This window comes from Neolamprologus multifasciatus, chromosome 1 (genome assembly GCF_963576455.1).
Source record: "Neolamprologus multifasciatus chromosome 1, fNeoMul1.2, whole genome shotgun sequence".
In the NCBI taxonomy this organism is placed as follows: Eukaryota; Metazoa; Chordata; class Actinopteri; order Cichliformes; family Cichlidae; genus Neolamprologus; species Neolamprologus multifasciatus.
In genome coordinates this window covers 1,380,672-1,393,644 of record NC_140439.1, presented here as the reverse complement: position 1 = coordinate 1,393,644, position 12,973 = coordinate 1,380,672, and the positions used below count along the sequence as shown (strand labels likewise).

The 12,973-nt window shown below is 40.9% G+C and overlaps 1 protein-coding gene across 1 annotated transcript in view; it reads left to right on the top strand.

Annotated features, from left to right (window-relative positions):
* Positions 1-12,973, top strand: part of adamtsl5 (ADAMTS like 5) — a 56,361-nt gene that overhangs the window by 9,339 nt on the left and 34,049 nt on the right. Inside the window, exon 2 of the mRNA XM_085139792.1 lies at positions 5,698-5,773. Within this exon, the coding sequence (XP_084995918.1) occupies positions 5,698-5,773 (76 nt within the window). The remainder of the gene's footprint in view (positions 1-5,697; positions 5,774-12,973) is intronic.

Genomic DNA, 12,973 nt, shown 5'->3' with positions numbered 1-12,973 from the left:
TAGCCATATCCTGTTTGTTATTTGTTTAAAAATTGTTTGTGCTTTTTGGTCTTTTTCTAAAGTCACGAGCGCCACTAATGTCAGTCCAAATAAAAAACTAGTCTCACGTTGATTAGAGCCATTTCCCTCCCCCTGCCCTGCAGCTATTCGCTAATGTGCTGCTATAGTCTTAATGAGAGCAGGAGGAGGCGGGCTGACTCCTGCTCACCTCTGTGCGGGCCCCTGCAGTGAGGGGGCCAACCAGTCAGTCGCTGCTGCTGATCTTTTCATGTTCAACAACAGCAGCCAAAGATCAAGTGAAACTTGAGAAATGACTCAGTTTTGTGGGTTCCTTCATCGATCTACATTCACATAATGTTGTTTTTGTGAAACCATGCTCATTCATAAATGAGTAAGTGTTGCTTATCTCTGGAAAACTGATGTTTTTTTAATGAACATACTAAAAAAGCAGTTCTCTAAACAAATATTGTCACTGAGAAAATGTGTTTATTACTGTAAATTGGCTGTAAGTGTGAATGGGTGTGTCTGTGTGTCAGCCTTCTGATAACGGGCAGCATATTCAGCATATTTACTTTGCCTCTCACTCTTGACAGCTGGGAGAAGCTTCAGCCTCCTTGTGAGCCTGGATTTGAAAGGCGGTGAAGAAAGGGGAGGGTTGGATCACAACAAACCATTTAGCAAACAACATTCTGTTTTCTTTGTTGCATGTATATTATACTTCATTCACCAACAAATGGTTTGCATATAGTGCATGATATGAAGGATTACATTTTTATTCTCTTTTTGTTGTGCAATCCCTCATTTCTCATGCAGCTCCATTCAAACTGGAACTAACTGAGTTAAAAAGAAGAAGATTAATGCAGGCTCAAAGTGGATTACATGTCTAAAACAAGCCTGCTAATTGATTTATTATAGGAAAAACACACCCATAAAAATGTCTGTCCCGCCCAGGACACAGCACAGAACTGCAGCACAGCCCTGTTTGTTTTCACTCTCAAATACTCAAAGATATGGGAATGAATTACAAACACGTTTTGGGCTCTCGTGATCCTTGTACAGAGATTCAAATCTTAAAAACAGTGCAGTCGCATTTAGAGCTCCACTTTGATGATGATTACATGTATCTGGTGGAGAATCTGTCCTGTTCTACCAGAATAAAACCTACAGTACAAAGACATGTATGCATTTTCATGGATGACTGCCATTTTGGAAAGAAATCAATTATATATGCTGTGCGAAATTCTTGAGCCAACCATCCATCAATCTTCTTCCGCTTAGCTGGGGTGAGGTCGCAGGGACAGCAGCTGAGGCAGGGTGGAGGGAGACCTCCCTCTCCCCTGCCACCTCCTCCAGCTTATCCGGGGAAACACCAAGGCGTTCTCAGGCCAGCCGAGAGATATAATCTCTCCAGCGTGTCCTGGCTCTTCCCCGAAGCCTCCTCCCAGTCGGACATGACCGGAACACCTCACCCAGGAGGCATCCCTGTCCGATGCCCGAACCACCTCAACTGGCTCCATTCGATGTGGAGGAACAACAGCTCTACTCTGAGCCACTCCCGATGGCTGAACTTCTCACCCTATCTCTAAGGGAGAGGCCAGCCACCCTTCGGAGGAAGCTCATTTCTGCCGCTTTTATTCGCGATCTCGTTCTTTCTGTCACTACCCACAGCTCGTGACCATAGGTGAGGGTAGGGGGGTAGGTTAACTGGTACTTTCACGCTCAGCTCTCTCTTCACCACGACAGTACAGCGTCCACATCACTGCATATCTCTGTTAATCTTCTGCTCCCCTCAGTTGTGAACAAGACCCCGAGATGCTTAAACACCTCACATGTCCCTGACCCAGAGTGGGCACTCCACCCTTTTCCGGCTGAGGACCATAGCCTCAGACTGGGAGGTGCTGATTCTCATTCCCGCCACTTCCCACTCGGCTGTGAACCGCTCCAGTGTGACCTGGAGCCCACCACCTGATAAAGCATACAGAACCACGTCATCTACGAAAAGCAGAAACGAGATTCTGACACCATCCAAGTTGTTACGCCTAGAAATTCAGACCATAAAACTTACAAGTCCAGCGCTTGTTGAGACCAAGCTCTTCCAGCAGTGTATAAGGATCAAATGGCCCGTAGTAACCCGCCAACCCTCATTATTTTATACTTAGCTAGGAAAAACAGAAATATTTACATAATACAAAATTAGGCCAAAACAGAGTTTATACAATTCTAACAAGCCTGAAAGTCAATATTTGGTATGACCATCTTTATTCAACACAGCTTGAACTCTTGTAGGCAAATCTACTTGTAATTTCTTTAAAAGTGGTCTTTAGGAATAGTTCTCCAAGCCACCCGAAGGACACCCAAAATGTATCTTTGGATGTTGTCTGCATTTTTTTTGTTTTGCTTTTTTTTGTTGTTGTTCTTTGTCAAGGTGATCCCACTTTACAATAATGTTGAGTTCCAGGCTCCGGGGAGGCCAATCCATGATTGATATTGTTTACTGGCACATCTTCTTTTGTCCCTAAAAGACACACTCACACCATGTTGAGACACGCCAAGTTTCTGGCTAATAGCTCTTTGGGGCTTATCGTGCTGGTGTACTAACTAAAGTACTAAGCATTGAAAAGAGCTTATCAGTTAATGTTAGATAGCTACCTAAAATCAATACATGCTCATTACATGTCACTGGCATAAGCATGCAGGGGTAGTAGTGACAAAACGAATCAAAATTTATTTCCAGTGTCCTCACTGACCACACAGGTTGTTGTGGTAAAGAAGTATTGGTGACTGTGCTTTATTGGCACAGTTAGAGGAAGTGTGTTTCCATGCAGTATCCGGTCTTTAAATCTAAAATCATTAGCCGTTTCCGGGTCCAAACTTTCAGGTCCCAAAGTCAAACGAACACTGCAGCATCACTGAGAGTTAAAAACTGTCTAAATTCTTTCATCTTTAATAAAATGATCAGCGTTGCTGCTTTACCAGGGGCCTTGAGGTGACATTTGTTGTGATTTGGCGCTATATAAATAAAATTGAATTGAATTGAATTGAATTGAATTGAACTATGAAGTTTAACATCCAGGCATCCATGAAAACAGTTTATTAAATTTAACGGAGTTAGAAGTTAGCAGGAAGTTAGCTCGCTAGCTTCCACCTAAACCTGATATAGCATGTTCTGACTGAGAGATTTATGAAAAAATTCAAACGTACAGCTCTGCTATCACTTCCAACATAAATGAAGACAGAAAACTAAACAGCAGTGACGTTTGTAGGGTTACTGAAGTTGAGCTAGCTGGTATATAATGATGTGCTACGTGATCGCTAGCGACACAGCTATGTTAGCATAACATAAACAGTGAAGCTGGAGGATGAACGCTAACTTTTTACCACTCGATAAAAGTTAATGTGAGGGTTCCCGATGGTTAGGGACAAATGAAATTGCATGGCAGGATGCTGTAAACGGACCAAACTTCAGTCAGGAGAACAACTGAGATAATCCATCCACAATTTGGCTTAACAGCTTAACAGAACAGCTAAAAAAACAAAACAAAAGAAAACCTTGTTTTGCTTTCCATGTGGATGTTTCTGTGTGATGTGGCGTGTCACATACAAACTATGACTAATATGGATTTAATATTGTTTAGTACAAGTGTATCATTTGATGTTAAAACACCAAACTTGCAAATCTAGTGGCTCTTAAGCTGTGCACACAGTGGAAATGTGTATAAAATTGTGAAGGCCTCTTCCTTTAATCGTGATTAATGTTCTCCTCTTTTGGTCACTGCGACCTTCTCTTTTCCTCTGATAAGAATTCTCCCATGTAAGGCCAGGACAGCAGCCGAGTCTCCGAAGGGAAGGGCTGCCCAGCCAAGTGTGAGGGAGATGTAGCGAGATGTGTATCGTTTAATTGGACAGGGCAACCTACTGACCTGGGACTGAGCCAACAGCCAACTCCAAAAGCCTTAGAGCAGCTCAGTGTTTATGATCAGGGGAGAGATAAGAGACGCATAGAGAGCTAGATGAGCTGAGACGTGGGGGGAAAGGGCACAAGTAAAGAAATGGAGGATATTGAGTTGCCGTTCACAAATGAAATCTGTCTGGCATTTTTATTTTGTCGACTTGTCTTAATGAAAATAAAAATGTTCCATCACAAAACACTCAAAAGTATGACACACTGACTGTCTACAAAGCAGCACAAGGAAGCAATCAAAGAGCTTTTCCCAGAATCACTGACACTTCTCAGAAGAAAGCAGTCGTCCTTTGGTGAATCAGAGGATGGATGTGTCATTGTTGAGTTTAACCTGGAGGTAAGGAAGGAGATGAGGCAGAAAACACAGTCACCGTGAAGCTCAACAGAGACTTTATCTGGTAGAATCTCACCGCCTCACAGTGGTGTTACTGCAGTTACCTAGAATTGCTTTTGAATTAAAAATATATTCATTTATTCAGTGGTTAAACCTGTCATTTTCAGATTTGTATGGTCAGCATCATTTACTAAATGTAAGTCTGATCAAGCTTTGCACATCTGGTCACTACATTTCACATCTGTGGGTTGTTCATTACAAAATCATTCAGAAGATTAAAATAATCTCTAGTGGAAATCCTGGGTTCAAATGTTACATTTCACTTTAATATTACATTACAATTTAGAAACAATCTGAAATAAATTCCAATTTACTTATTTTCACCCTAAAAGGATGTCACTGTTGCTCTTGTTTATGTCGAAGAAAGTTCAAGATGTAATTCTTAGAAGTCCTAAAAGTGCTTAAAGTGGATGAAGACAGGCTGGGGGATATGGTTGAATAATCCAGAAAAGTACATAAGTCGACTTTGAGTCGGTACAGTTTTGTCAAACAGTGTACCTTCATGCTTGAGCAGGTTGCTGTACTGACGACTGAGTCAGACAAAGTCAGACAGTGTGAGATAAAAGGGTTTAAGGGTTTGTATCTGTGCCAAATAAAATGATCAAAGACTGCAAAAAAAGAAACCACAAAAAACAAGCATCAATGTCAGCTTTGTCACCATCTTTGTCTGAATTCTAACTTGGTCAGCTCCAATTCTTGAATTACGACTTGCCACCTTCAGAAAGACTTGATCTATTCAAGCAAACAGGTCATCTGAACATATTTAGTTCAGCCTTATTAGTACTTGATATATTCAAGAAATCCATCATCAACAAAATTATCTGTTAAGGCTAAAATTGAATGTACAGTGAGTTGATGCCAGCAGAGAAAAGAAAAGGTTTCATGTGGATTATTTGATGCTAAAGGTCAACAGCTGAGTGGGAGGTAAGGCGAGGGGAGTGGTGGGACAGCAAGGCGGGCAGTCACCACCTCTCAGAATCTGTGGGAGTTAATATGGCACTGTGGGGGTGAGTTGGGGGAGTAGGGTGGGGGGAACGAATGATACTTACTGAATCGGGGGACATTCCTGACCTTGGCTGCTGCCCTCAGGGGTTCAGGGTAGTATGGCAGCTTATTTGTGTATATTATCACTGACCTAAAGACCTCGTCTGTTTGAAGTGTCAGCAGTGCCTTTTCTTCCTCTATCCTCTTTTGTCTTCTCAGTCTCCTGCTCAAACATGTTTGCAACAACATGTACATCTTTACGTCTGCGGCTCTTCATTCATGTGTATGTGATGTGTGAAACAGCAAAGGGCGACGTCACCAAGCGACTGACGGGGTTTGTTTCTCTCTTTGTCTCTAGGAAGCTGACTCTTTGCCAGGCCCTGACCTTTGTCCTGCTGCTGGTCCTTCCCGTGTGCCTGTCCTCCCCGCAGAGTGTAAGCCCAACCCACCCACATCAGCACAAGTCACTGCATGGCCAGAACAGCTCGTCAGCCAAGGCTCCTTTTTAAATGACGTGACTCTGTGGAAGCTTCCTAAGCTGTACTGAGTTGTCATGAGTTTGGTTCTTAAGCTTAACCAAACTGAGGCTGGGATTAACCATCGTTTTCATTTTCATACTTTTATGATGTAGTGGCAAACAGCAGATACACTGAAACATTAGCTTTTCAGTCAAATCATCAGTCTTAAGGGCAGAGGCGGAGGCAGACATTTGATACACCCGGGGCTTAGCCCTAAAGTGTAGTATGCATATGGGATTGGGGGGGGGGGATTAATAGGCTCTGTTTTGAGTTTTGTTCAAAAAAATAATGACTTCATATAAGAAAAAAATATATTTCACATATGCAGGACACCTTAAACTAGTTTTTTAATTAAGCAGCAAAGCAGAACAAAGTCAGGGCTGTATCAAGACACACGGACTAAACCCCAATTCAACCAGACCCAGAACTGATCCGGAATTAAAACAGGACTACAACAGTTCAAAATCAGGACTACTTAGGATTTAACCAAGACAGACCCAGAATCAGAACCAGATGATAGCAGCACTAAAAACCATCATAGACCTGCACTACACTTATTTTTTTAATTCTAACAAAGTCCACTATTTAGATTGAGAAAAATATATATAATTATTTATCCTTTGTTGTGCAAACAAGCCTGCAAAACTTAATAAATATAGAATTTGAAAAATAACAAACCTAAAAAGAAACACTAGGTACGAGATACATGAGGACCTATGATACGGTGATACTTTTGGTAAACAACCATTTGACTAACATGTCTCCCTCCCTCTCTCTCTGTTCCTCTCTCTCTCTCCCTCCCTCTCTCTCTGTCCCTCTCTCTCCCTCGCTCTGTTCCTCTCTCTCTCCCTCTCTCTGTTCCCCTCTCCCTCTCTCTCCCTCTCTGTGCTGACAATCAAGCCAAACACCAACATCATCAAATATACAGTTGAAACCAGATATTTACAAACTCTTCAGATAAAAACACTTTTTTTTAATTGTAACATCAAATCAGACTAAATGTTTATTTAGTCTGATTTATAAATATAAAAACATATTTGTTAACTTTAAGAGTAAAGAGAGAAATTGTCTGTATTTCTTAATTGTAAATGGCACCAAATTGTATTCAAACTGAGCCACACTTATGGAGCTCCACAATTCTGTCCCTGGTGTTTTGTTTGATATCTCTTGATTTTCCCATGTCACAGAAACAGGCTCTGTGTTTTGCCTTATATGCATCCACAGCTGTGCCACCAATTTACTCACATGGACTCTATTAACCAATCAGAAACTTCTTCAGCTCAGAATGGAATCGTCTGCAGTTTTATTATTAATTAACAATAAACTTAGTGTACATGTACTCCTACATTTGATGAAAGTGATAAAAAATAGAAGCTCTGTCTCTCTTTATTCTGACATTTAACTAATTCAAAAGATATTTCAATATTTATTTATCCAAAACAAAACAAGTTTACTCTAAATTGATGTTGTACAGTAAAAAAATGTTCTTGTGTTTTCCATAAAGTGTATGTAAATATCTGGTTTCAGCTGTGAATATACTGCTGTGTGTTGAAACTCCTCTTGTTTTGCATAGAAATATACTGAACAACATACAAAACATAATATATAAAATAACATCTAACAGAGTTTTTTCTTTGAAAGAAGCTCCTTATGTCCATTCTTGTATATCAGTACATTACTGAAACCGATTTATTTAGCCGTGGAGGGAAACAACTGAAAATATGAAACAAACACACATGTAAGCTGAGACTCTCTAAAGAAACAGAATTGTTGTTGTTCCGCTTTTCATTTCGCCATTTGTTGATTCACTTGAAGAGAAAGTAACGTAATATGGGTCAAGTAATCAGTTTGACATCAATCTTTCGTGATTCATCGTCATATTTAAATTATTTGTACAGTACGAATGATTTGCTTTGGTACCTGGTCAAACTTCAGTTCTCCTCTGTCTGCCTGGCTGCGCTTCTCCAACAGCGCACTCGCAGGCAGCAGCTGCCCCGCCCCCTCGCTCAGTCGCTGAGCTCGGATCATACCAATATTAGGGGGGATTTACGCACATTCGTAAATTCCCACAGTGTGCACTATGTGCTTCGAATATTGTGTGTAGTTTTTGTTTTATACAGTTTTCAGCCAGGCATCAAAGTATGAAAAAATTACACTCCAAAAGACCCTGGGCTTCTTAAAAAACAACCCGGGCTTAAGCCCAGTAAGCCACCCCCCCCCGCTCCGCAACTGCTTAAGGGGTGTTCAAATTCATAGGCTGTATCCTCCTGAGGACCCGGCCTTAGCGGTCCACGTGGGCCGGGTAGGCCAGAAGTGAGCGGCTGTGAAATTGGACGGTCCAGCCTTCAGATTTGCGTCACCAGCTGTCTCGGTGGAGTTTAGCTGTCTGCTCCTTTCTATCTAAAATGTAACAGGACACAGGAGTAAACTCTCGACCATCTCACACGTCTGTTTAATCAGTTTTCTGTTTGATGTTTATTTAGCTGTGTGAAAACTAGAACTTTAATCTCAGCCAAACCGATTTACTCAGGAACAAATAAAACATTGAAATAAAAACAAACAATAACATTTTTAAGTTATTAAGTGACTTATATATCACGTTTAACCTGAGTAGCGAAAGACCGTGGGGTTCAGAAAAACCATGTGTCGGGAGTTTGCCATTCTCAGTGGCTCTAGTGACCCTCGAGCTCCCGGCGAGCTATCGAGCTGGTGGGTAACAGACGTCTCCTAAAACGTCGGAGCACTTTTGCAAATATGTGACATCGTGATAAACCGAGCAGATATTTGAACTTTACACAGCTACATTTTCGCCTGAAAATATCTTAAAAGTGAAAGAGTAATAAGAGTAATATTACAACTAAGTAGCGGCCGCCATTATTGGAAACTGAAATTGGCTGGGCCGTGCAATGAATTCTGGGATATTCTGGGGAAAATGAGGACGCATTTGTCGACCACATTTGGAGGAGTCTACGAATTTGGACACCTCCATAGTTTAGCTAAGAATTCACTTTTTTTGTATAGCTGCTAACAGCTAACAAAAATTGCTCGCTCTCAAGCCAACAAATGTTCTGGTGCTAATTATAGACTGTATATAAAAGATAAACATAGCGACCTTGATGAAAAGGTCACACATTAGTTTTAAACTCTTCATAGCTTTGGACAGATTGTGTTTTGGAGTGGCCAGAGGTTGGAGGGCTAACGTATTAGCTCAGCTCAAGGTAGCAAGCTTGGTTAGTACGCTAACCAACAACTCTACCTTGCAGCAGGATGGATTATTTGTAATAATATCTTCCAGAAAGCACAAACACCAATCAGCTGTAGCTGCCTAGTTTGAGACACCTGTCATTAAAAGCAGCTACAACCCTGACTTCAGTTTCAAGATGGCTGTTAAAAAATAACAACTCGCTCATGCCCTAGTAGAAACTGAAGGACTTTTTGTACCAATTCTACATTGACCTAATGTTTAAGCCCCAGAGGAGACAGCTTGATGGTAATGAGACACATGAATCAAGAATGGAGACATTGATCAGTAAATCAATAGTTAATAAGCGTGCTGTAAAAAATGAAAGAGTGACCTAAGAGAGGCTAAAAGGTAAACAAAATGGCACTACTGGTGATTTATTTTCTCTGTTACTTGTTATTGAATCATCCACTGATGCATACTGTTGGTATTTCTCCTTATTAATGAAAAATTATAATATTTATCTTTTTTGGTGTATTTTAAATATCTTTGATCTTACTATGACAATTTTCCTGTTATAGCGCTCCATAAATTGTATTCCAGGGCTCTAGAGTTCGACCAATTTAGTCGCAAATGAGACCAAATTTTTCAATGGTGCGACTAAAAAAAAATATCTTAGGTCACACCGGTGCGACCAACAAAACAAACAAACAAACAAACAAAAAAAACCTCCGCAACTCTGAAAGTCTCCATGTGGTCAACAGCAGACACACATTACGCCCCTATCGTTGTCTAAATCAATCAGACACAGTCAGGGGCGGGGCCTCTGATTGGTCGTGGTCCAGATATTCCCGTAGTCCTTCGTGTGTACGTTTGAAAGTGCAGGCGGATAGAGAGAGGTGAGTAGCTTGAATAAAGCGATATCGATTCATTAAATCCTGAATCGACTTTTAAATATAAACTTATTTTACCAGAAACACCAGAATCTCAGGTTAAAGCTCATAAAACTATTTCAACAACCACCAAACAGTAAATGAGAGCAGGTACACGGCCAAAATTCACTGAACCAGCAGCAAACTACGCTTCACATTTGATAAACATCACCATTAATTCCCTCTTACTTTTGCTGTTTCGCTTCCACCACGATAAAAATCACACTTCATGCACAGCTCTCTCTCTCTCTCTCTCTCTGTACTTCAAGAACAGTTTCCCATCTCAAATCTGTTTTCTGCATTATTCATTCGCTTATTACCCACCAGTCTACCGTTGTTTACAGCACAGTCGACCGCTGTTTTTTTTACTTAATCACCTCGGACAAGAAAGACTGATTTCTGCTGTTCAATACTGAAGACATTTAAACTTTTTAAAATTATGCAAAATGCAGAATATTTTTAAGGTTATCTGCTATAAAAAGCCAGGCCAGGAAAATCTGCTTCATGTTTTTCTGAGTTTTATCCTCAGTTACTTTGACACAAAGGCCTCTGCTGTGATGTTCACATCTCTGATAAAGTCTAGTGTCAGTACTGATCAATGATCAGAATTATAATATTTCTGACTCTCTGAGGCAAAGTTGAATCGAATCGGGACCTTGTGAATCAAATCGAATGGATTATAGAAATCAGTGATGATACCCAGCCCTGGTGAGCAGCCTAGGCCTGAGAGGTGGATGTAGCTGTGGGTAATGAGAAAAAATGAAAAGAACGATTGATAACTTTTTTGTTAAGTTAAGGCCTGATCTGTCTGAAATTCATAGCCAGCTCTGATATGGACCGATCAACCTCTGAGAACTGAAAAAGCACAGTGTGTCCAGATTATATGTCGTCATAAATGCACTGCCCAAGTGTCCCCACTGCCTTTCAGCGGCAGGCAGCAGCAAACAGGTCGTCAGAGAAGGCCGATGTGATGATTACGTTTAACATTGGCACTCTTTGGCAATATTGTAGACAAAGCACTTTAAGTACAAGCACAAGATTGTTAGTTAATCATTTACAAATCAATATTGTCTGTATAGACAGAAATTCCCCCCCCCCAAAAAAGTGCACAGGTAAAACTACAGTGTTAAGCGATACTGTTGAAAAATTTGGGTGCGCCTAACTTTTGTGCTGGTGCGCCTAAGAAAAAAAATTTAGGTGCACCAGTGCAACTGTGCCAAAAAGTTAGTCTAGAGCCCTGTATTCCCACAGATTTTAAGGAATTCACTGAAAGTTGGATGATGTATGTGTTGAGTTGTGCAAGAATGGAAGAGAGTGTTTTAACAAATGGCATTGTGCTTTATTTGCACGTGAAACCTGCCAGCGCCTAAAGCCATATCCCAAAGCCGCCCCCACGTTATCCTGTCTTTATGCCTTCTTTTTCTTACAGTTCACAGAGCTAAATACTGTGATTAAGGCCATTTGTGAGGAAGAAAAATCCCAACTTTCAGGTCCCAAAGAGGAAAATCCAGCTCATTTAGATAATAAACCAATCACAGCCCATAGACTAGTCACAGCAATTGAGCTGATTGGCTTCTTGCAGGGTGTGAGCAGAGAAGCGCTGCTCCAAGCCAGCATCCTCATTGTCTCCTATTCTGTTGTGTTTGTTGCTGCTATGCCACCTTTTCCCATCTTACCGCATCTTTCATCGCTATTTGTCTTGAGGTCAAGCAGACAACCATCCAACCTTCCCCCAGGGCTGGCTGGAATAACCACACTCAGACACTGCCCCCCCTCCCAGCTGCTGTGACACCTCAAACAGACCAATGGATCCATTCTTCATTTTTGTGTTACAGTTGTGTCATTTCAAAAAGACTAGTAACACATTATTTACAATCCTTGTTTCAGAGTTGTTTACACTGCTGAAACATCTTTTGCGCTCGGTCATTGTTGCAGCTGTGCTGGCAGCGTCTCGGGTGGCCACGGCAAGAACAGAACATGAAATTCACCAGACTTGGACATGGTGTAACCCCGCCACAGGCTTGGTGTATTTCCCCTTGGATTCAGAGAACAGCATGTACAGATGTTATTGCTTCACTTTTATAGGGCTGTGATGCTGCTGCGTTTCTCTGTTCTCACTGGGAACTTTGGTTTATGGCTGCAAAGAAACAGCCATTTCAGTTACTGTGTAAGCCTTACTGCAGCGCCCCCAGCTGTGTGTACGCCAGTATCTGCAGGTTGTTTACGTGTCTTTAAGTGTTTCTAGATACTGCAGCTCTCATAATTATCAAAAACATCTATGCTACGTGAAATCACATGCTTACAACTGCTACCGATATTTAGTGATTAATAAAAAATTTTTGCATTCATCACCACAAAAAACAATCATTCGTCTCTTAACACTGAAACTGTTAAATGAATTCATGACTGATAAAAAAAATTACAAAGTGCAAATGAAATAAAAGGAGGAAAACCGTGGACAAATATACTAACATAACAACATCAACTCTATAATCACACAGATCAGATGCTTGAAATATTTACCTGAGACTTGAACAACAGAATAGTTCAAATCTTTACCCCTGACTCCCAAAGCTGCATGTTAAATTTGTTTCTCGGGCACAAAACTCACATTTTTAACTAGAGAGCTTCAACTTTTACACAACTTTACACAGATTAAAACACTGAATCAGGAATAATGTTTTCCTTTTGATCTGACCACAAACTACAGTAATTATCTTAATTACATTAATGCTTTCCTGCTTTATTTGGAGCACAAGTGTCATTCTTTGCAGGTATATTTTATACAAATGACACATCAGACTCCCCTCTATATGATTGTGTATCGACCCTGGAGAAAAGACCCTTTGTCCATCCAGCTTACAGAATGGAAACAGTTATGCCAGGTCAGACAGGCGAACAGTCGAACAACGTTACACTGTGGCAGTTTACCTGCACGCTGGCTAGAGAGACGTAGACTCTTTACTCCGTCTCTCTTTCTTTATGCAGTTTGCTTTGTGCAAA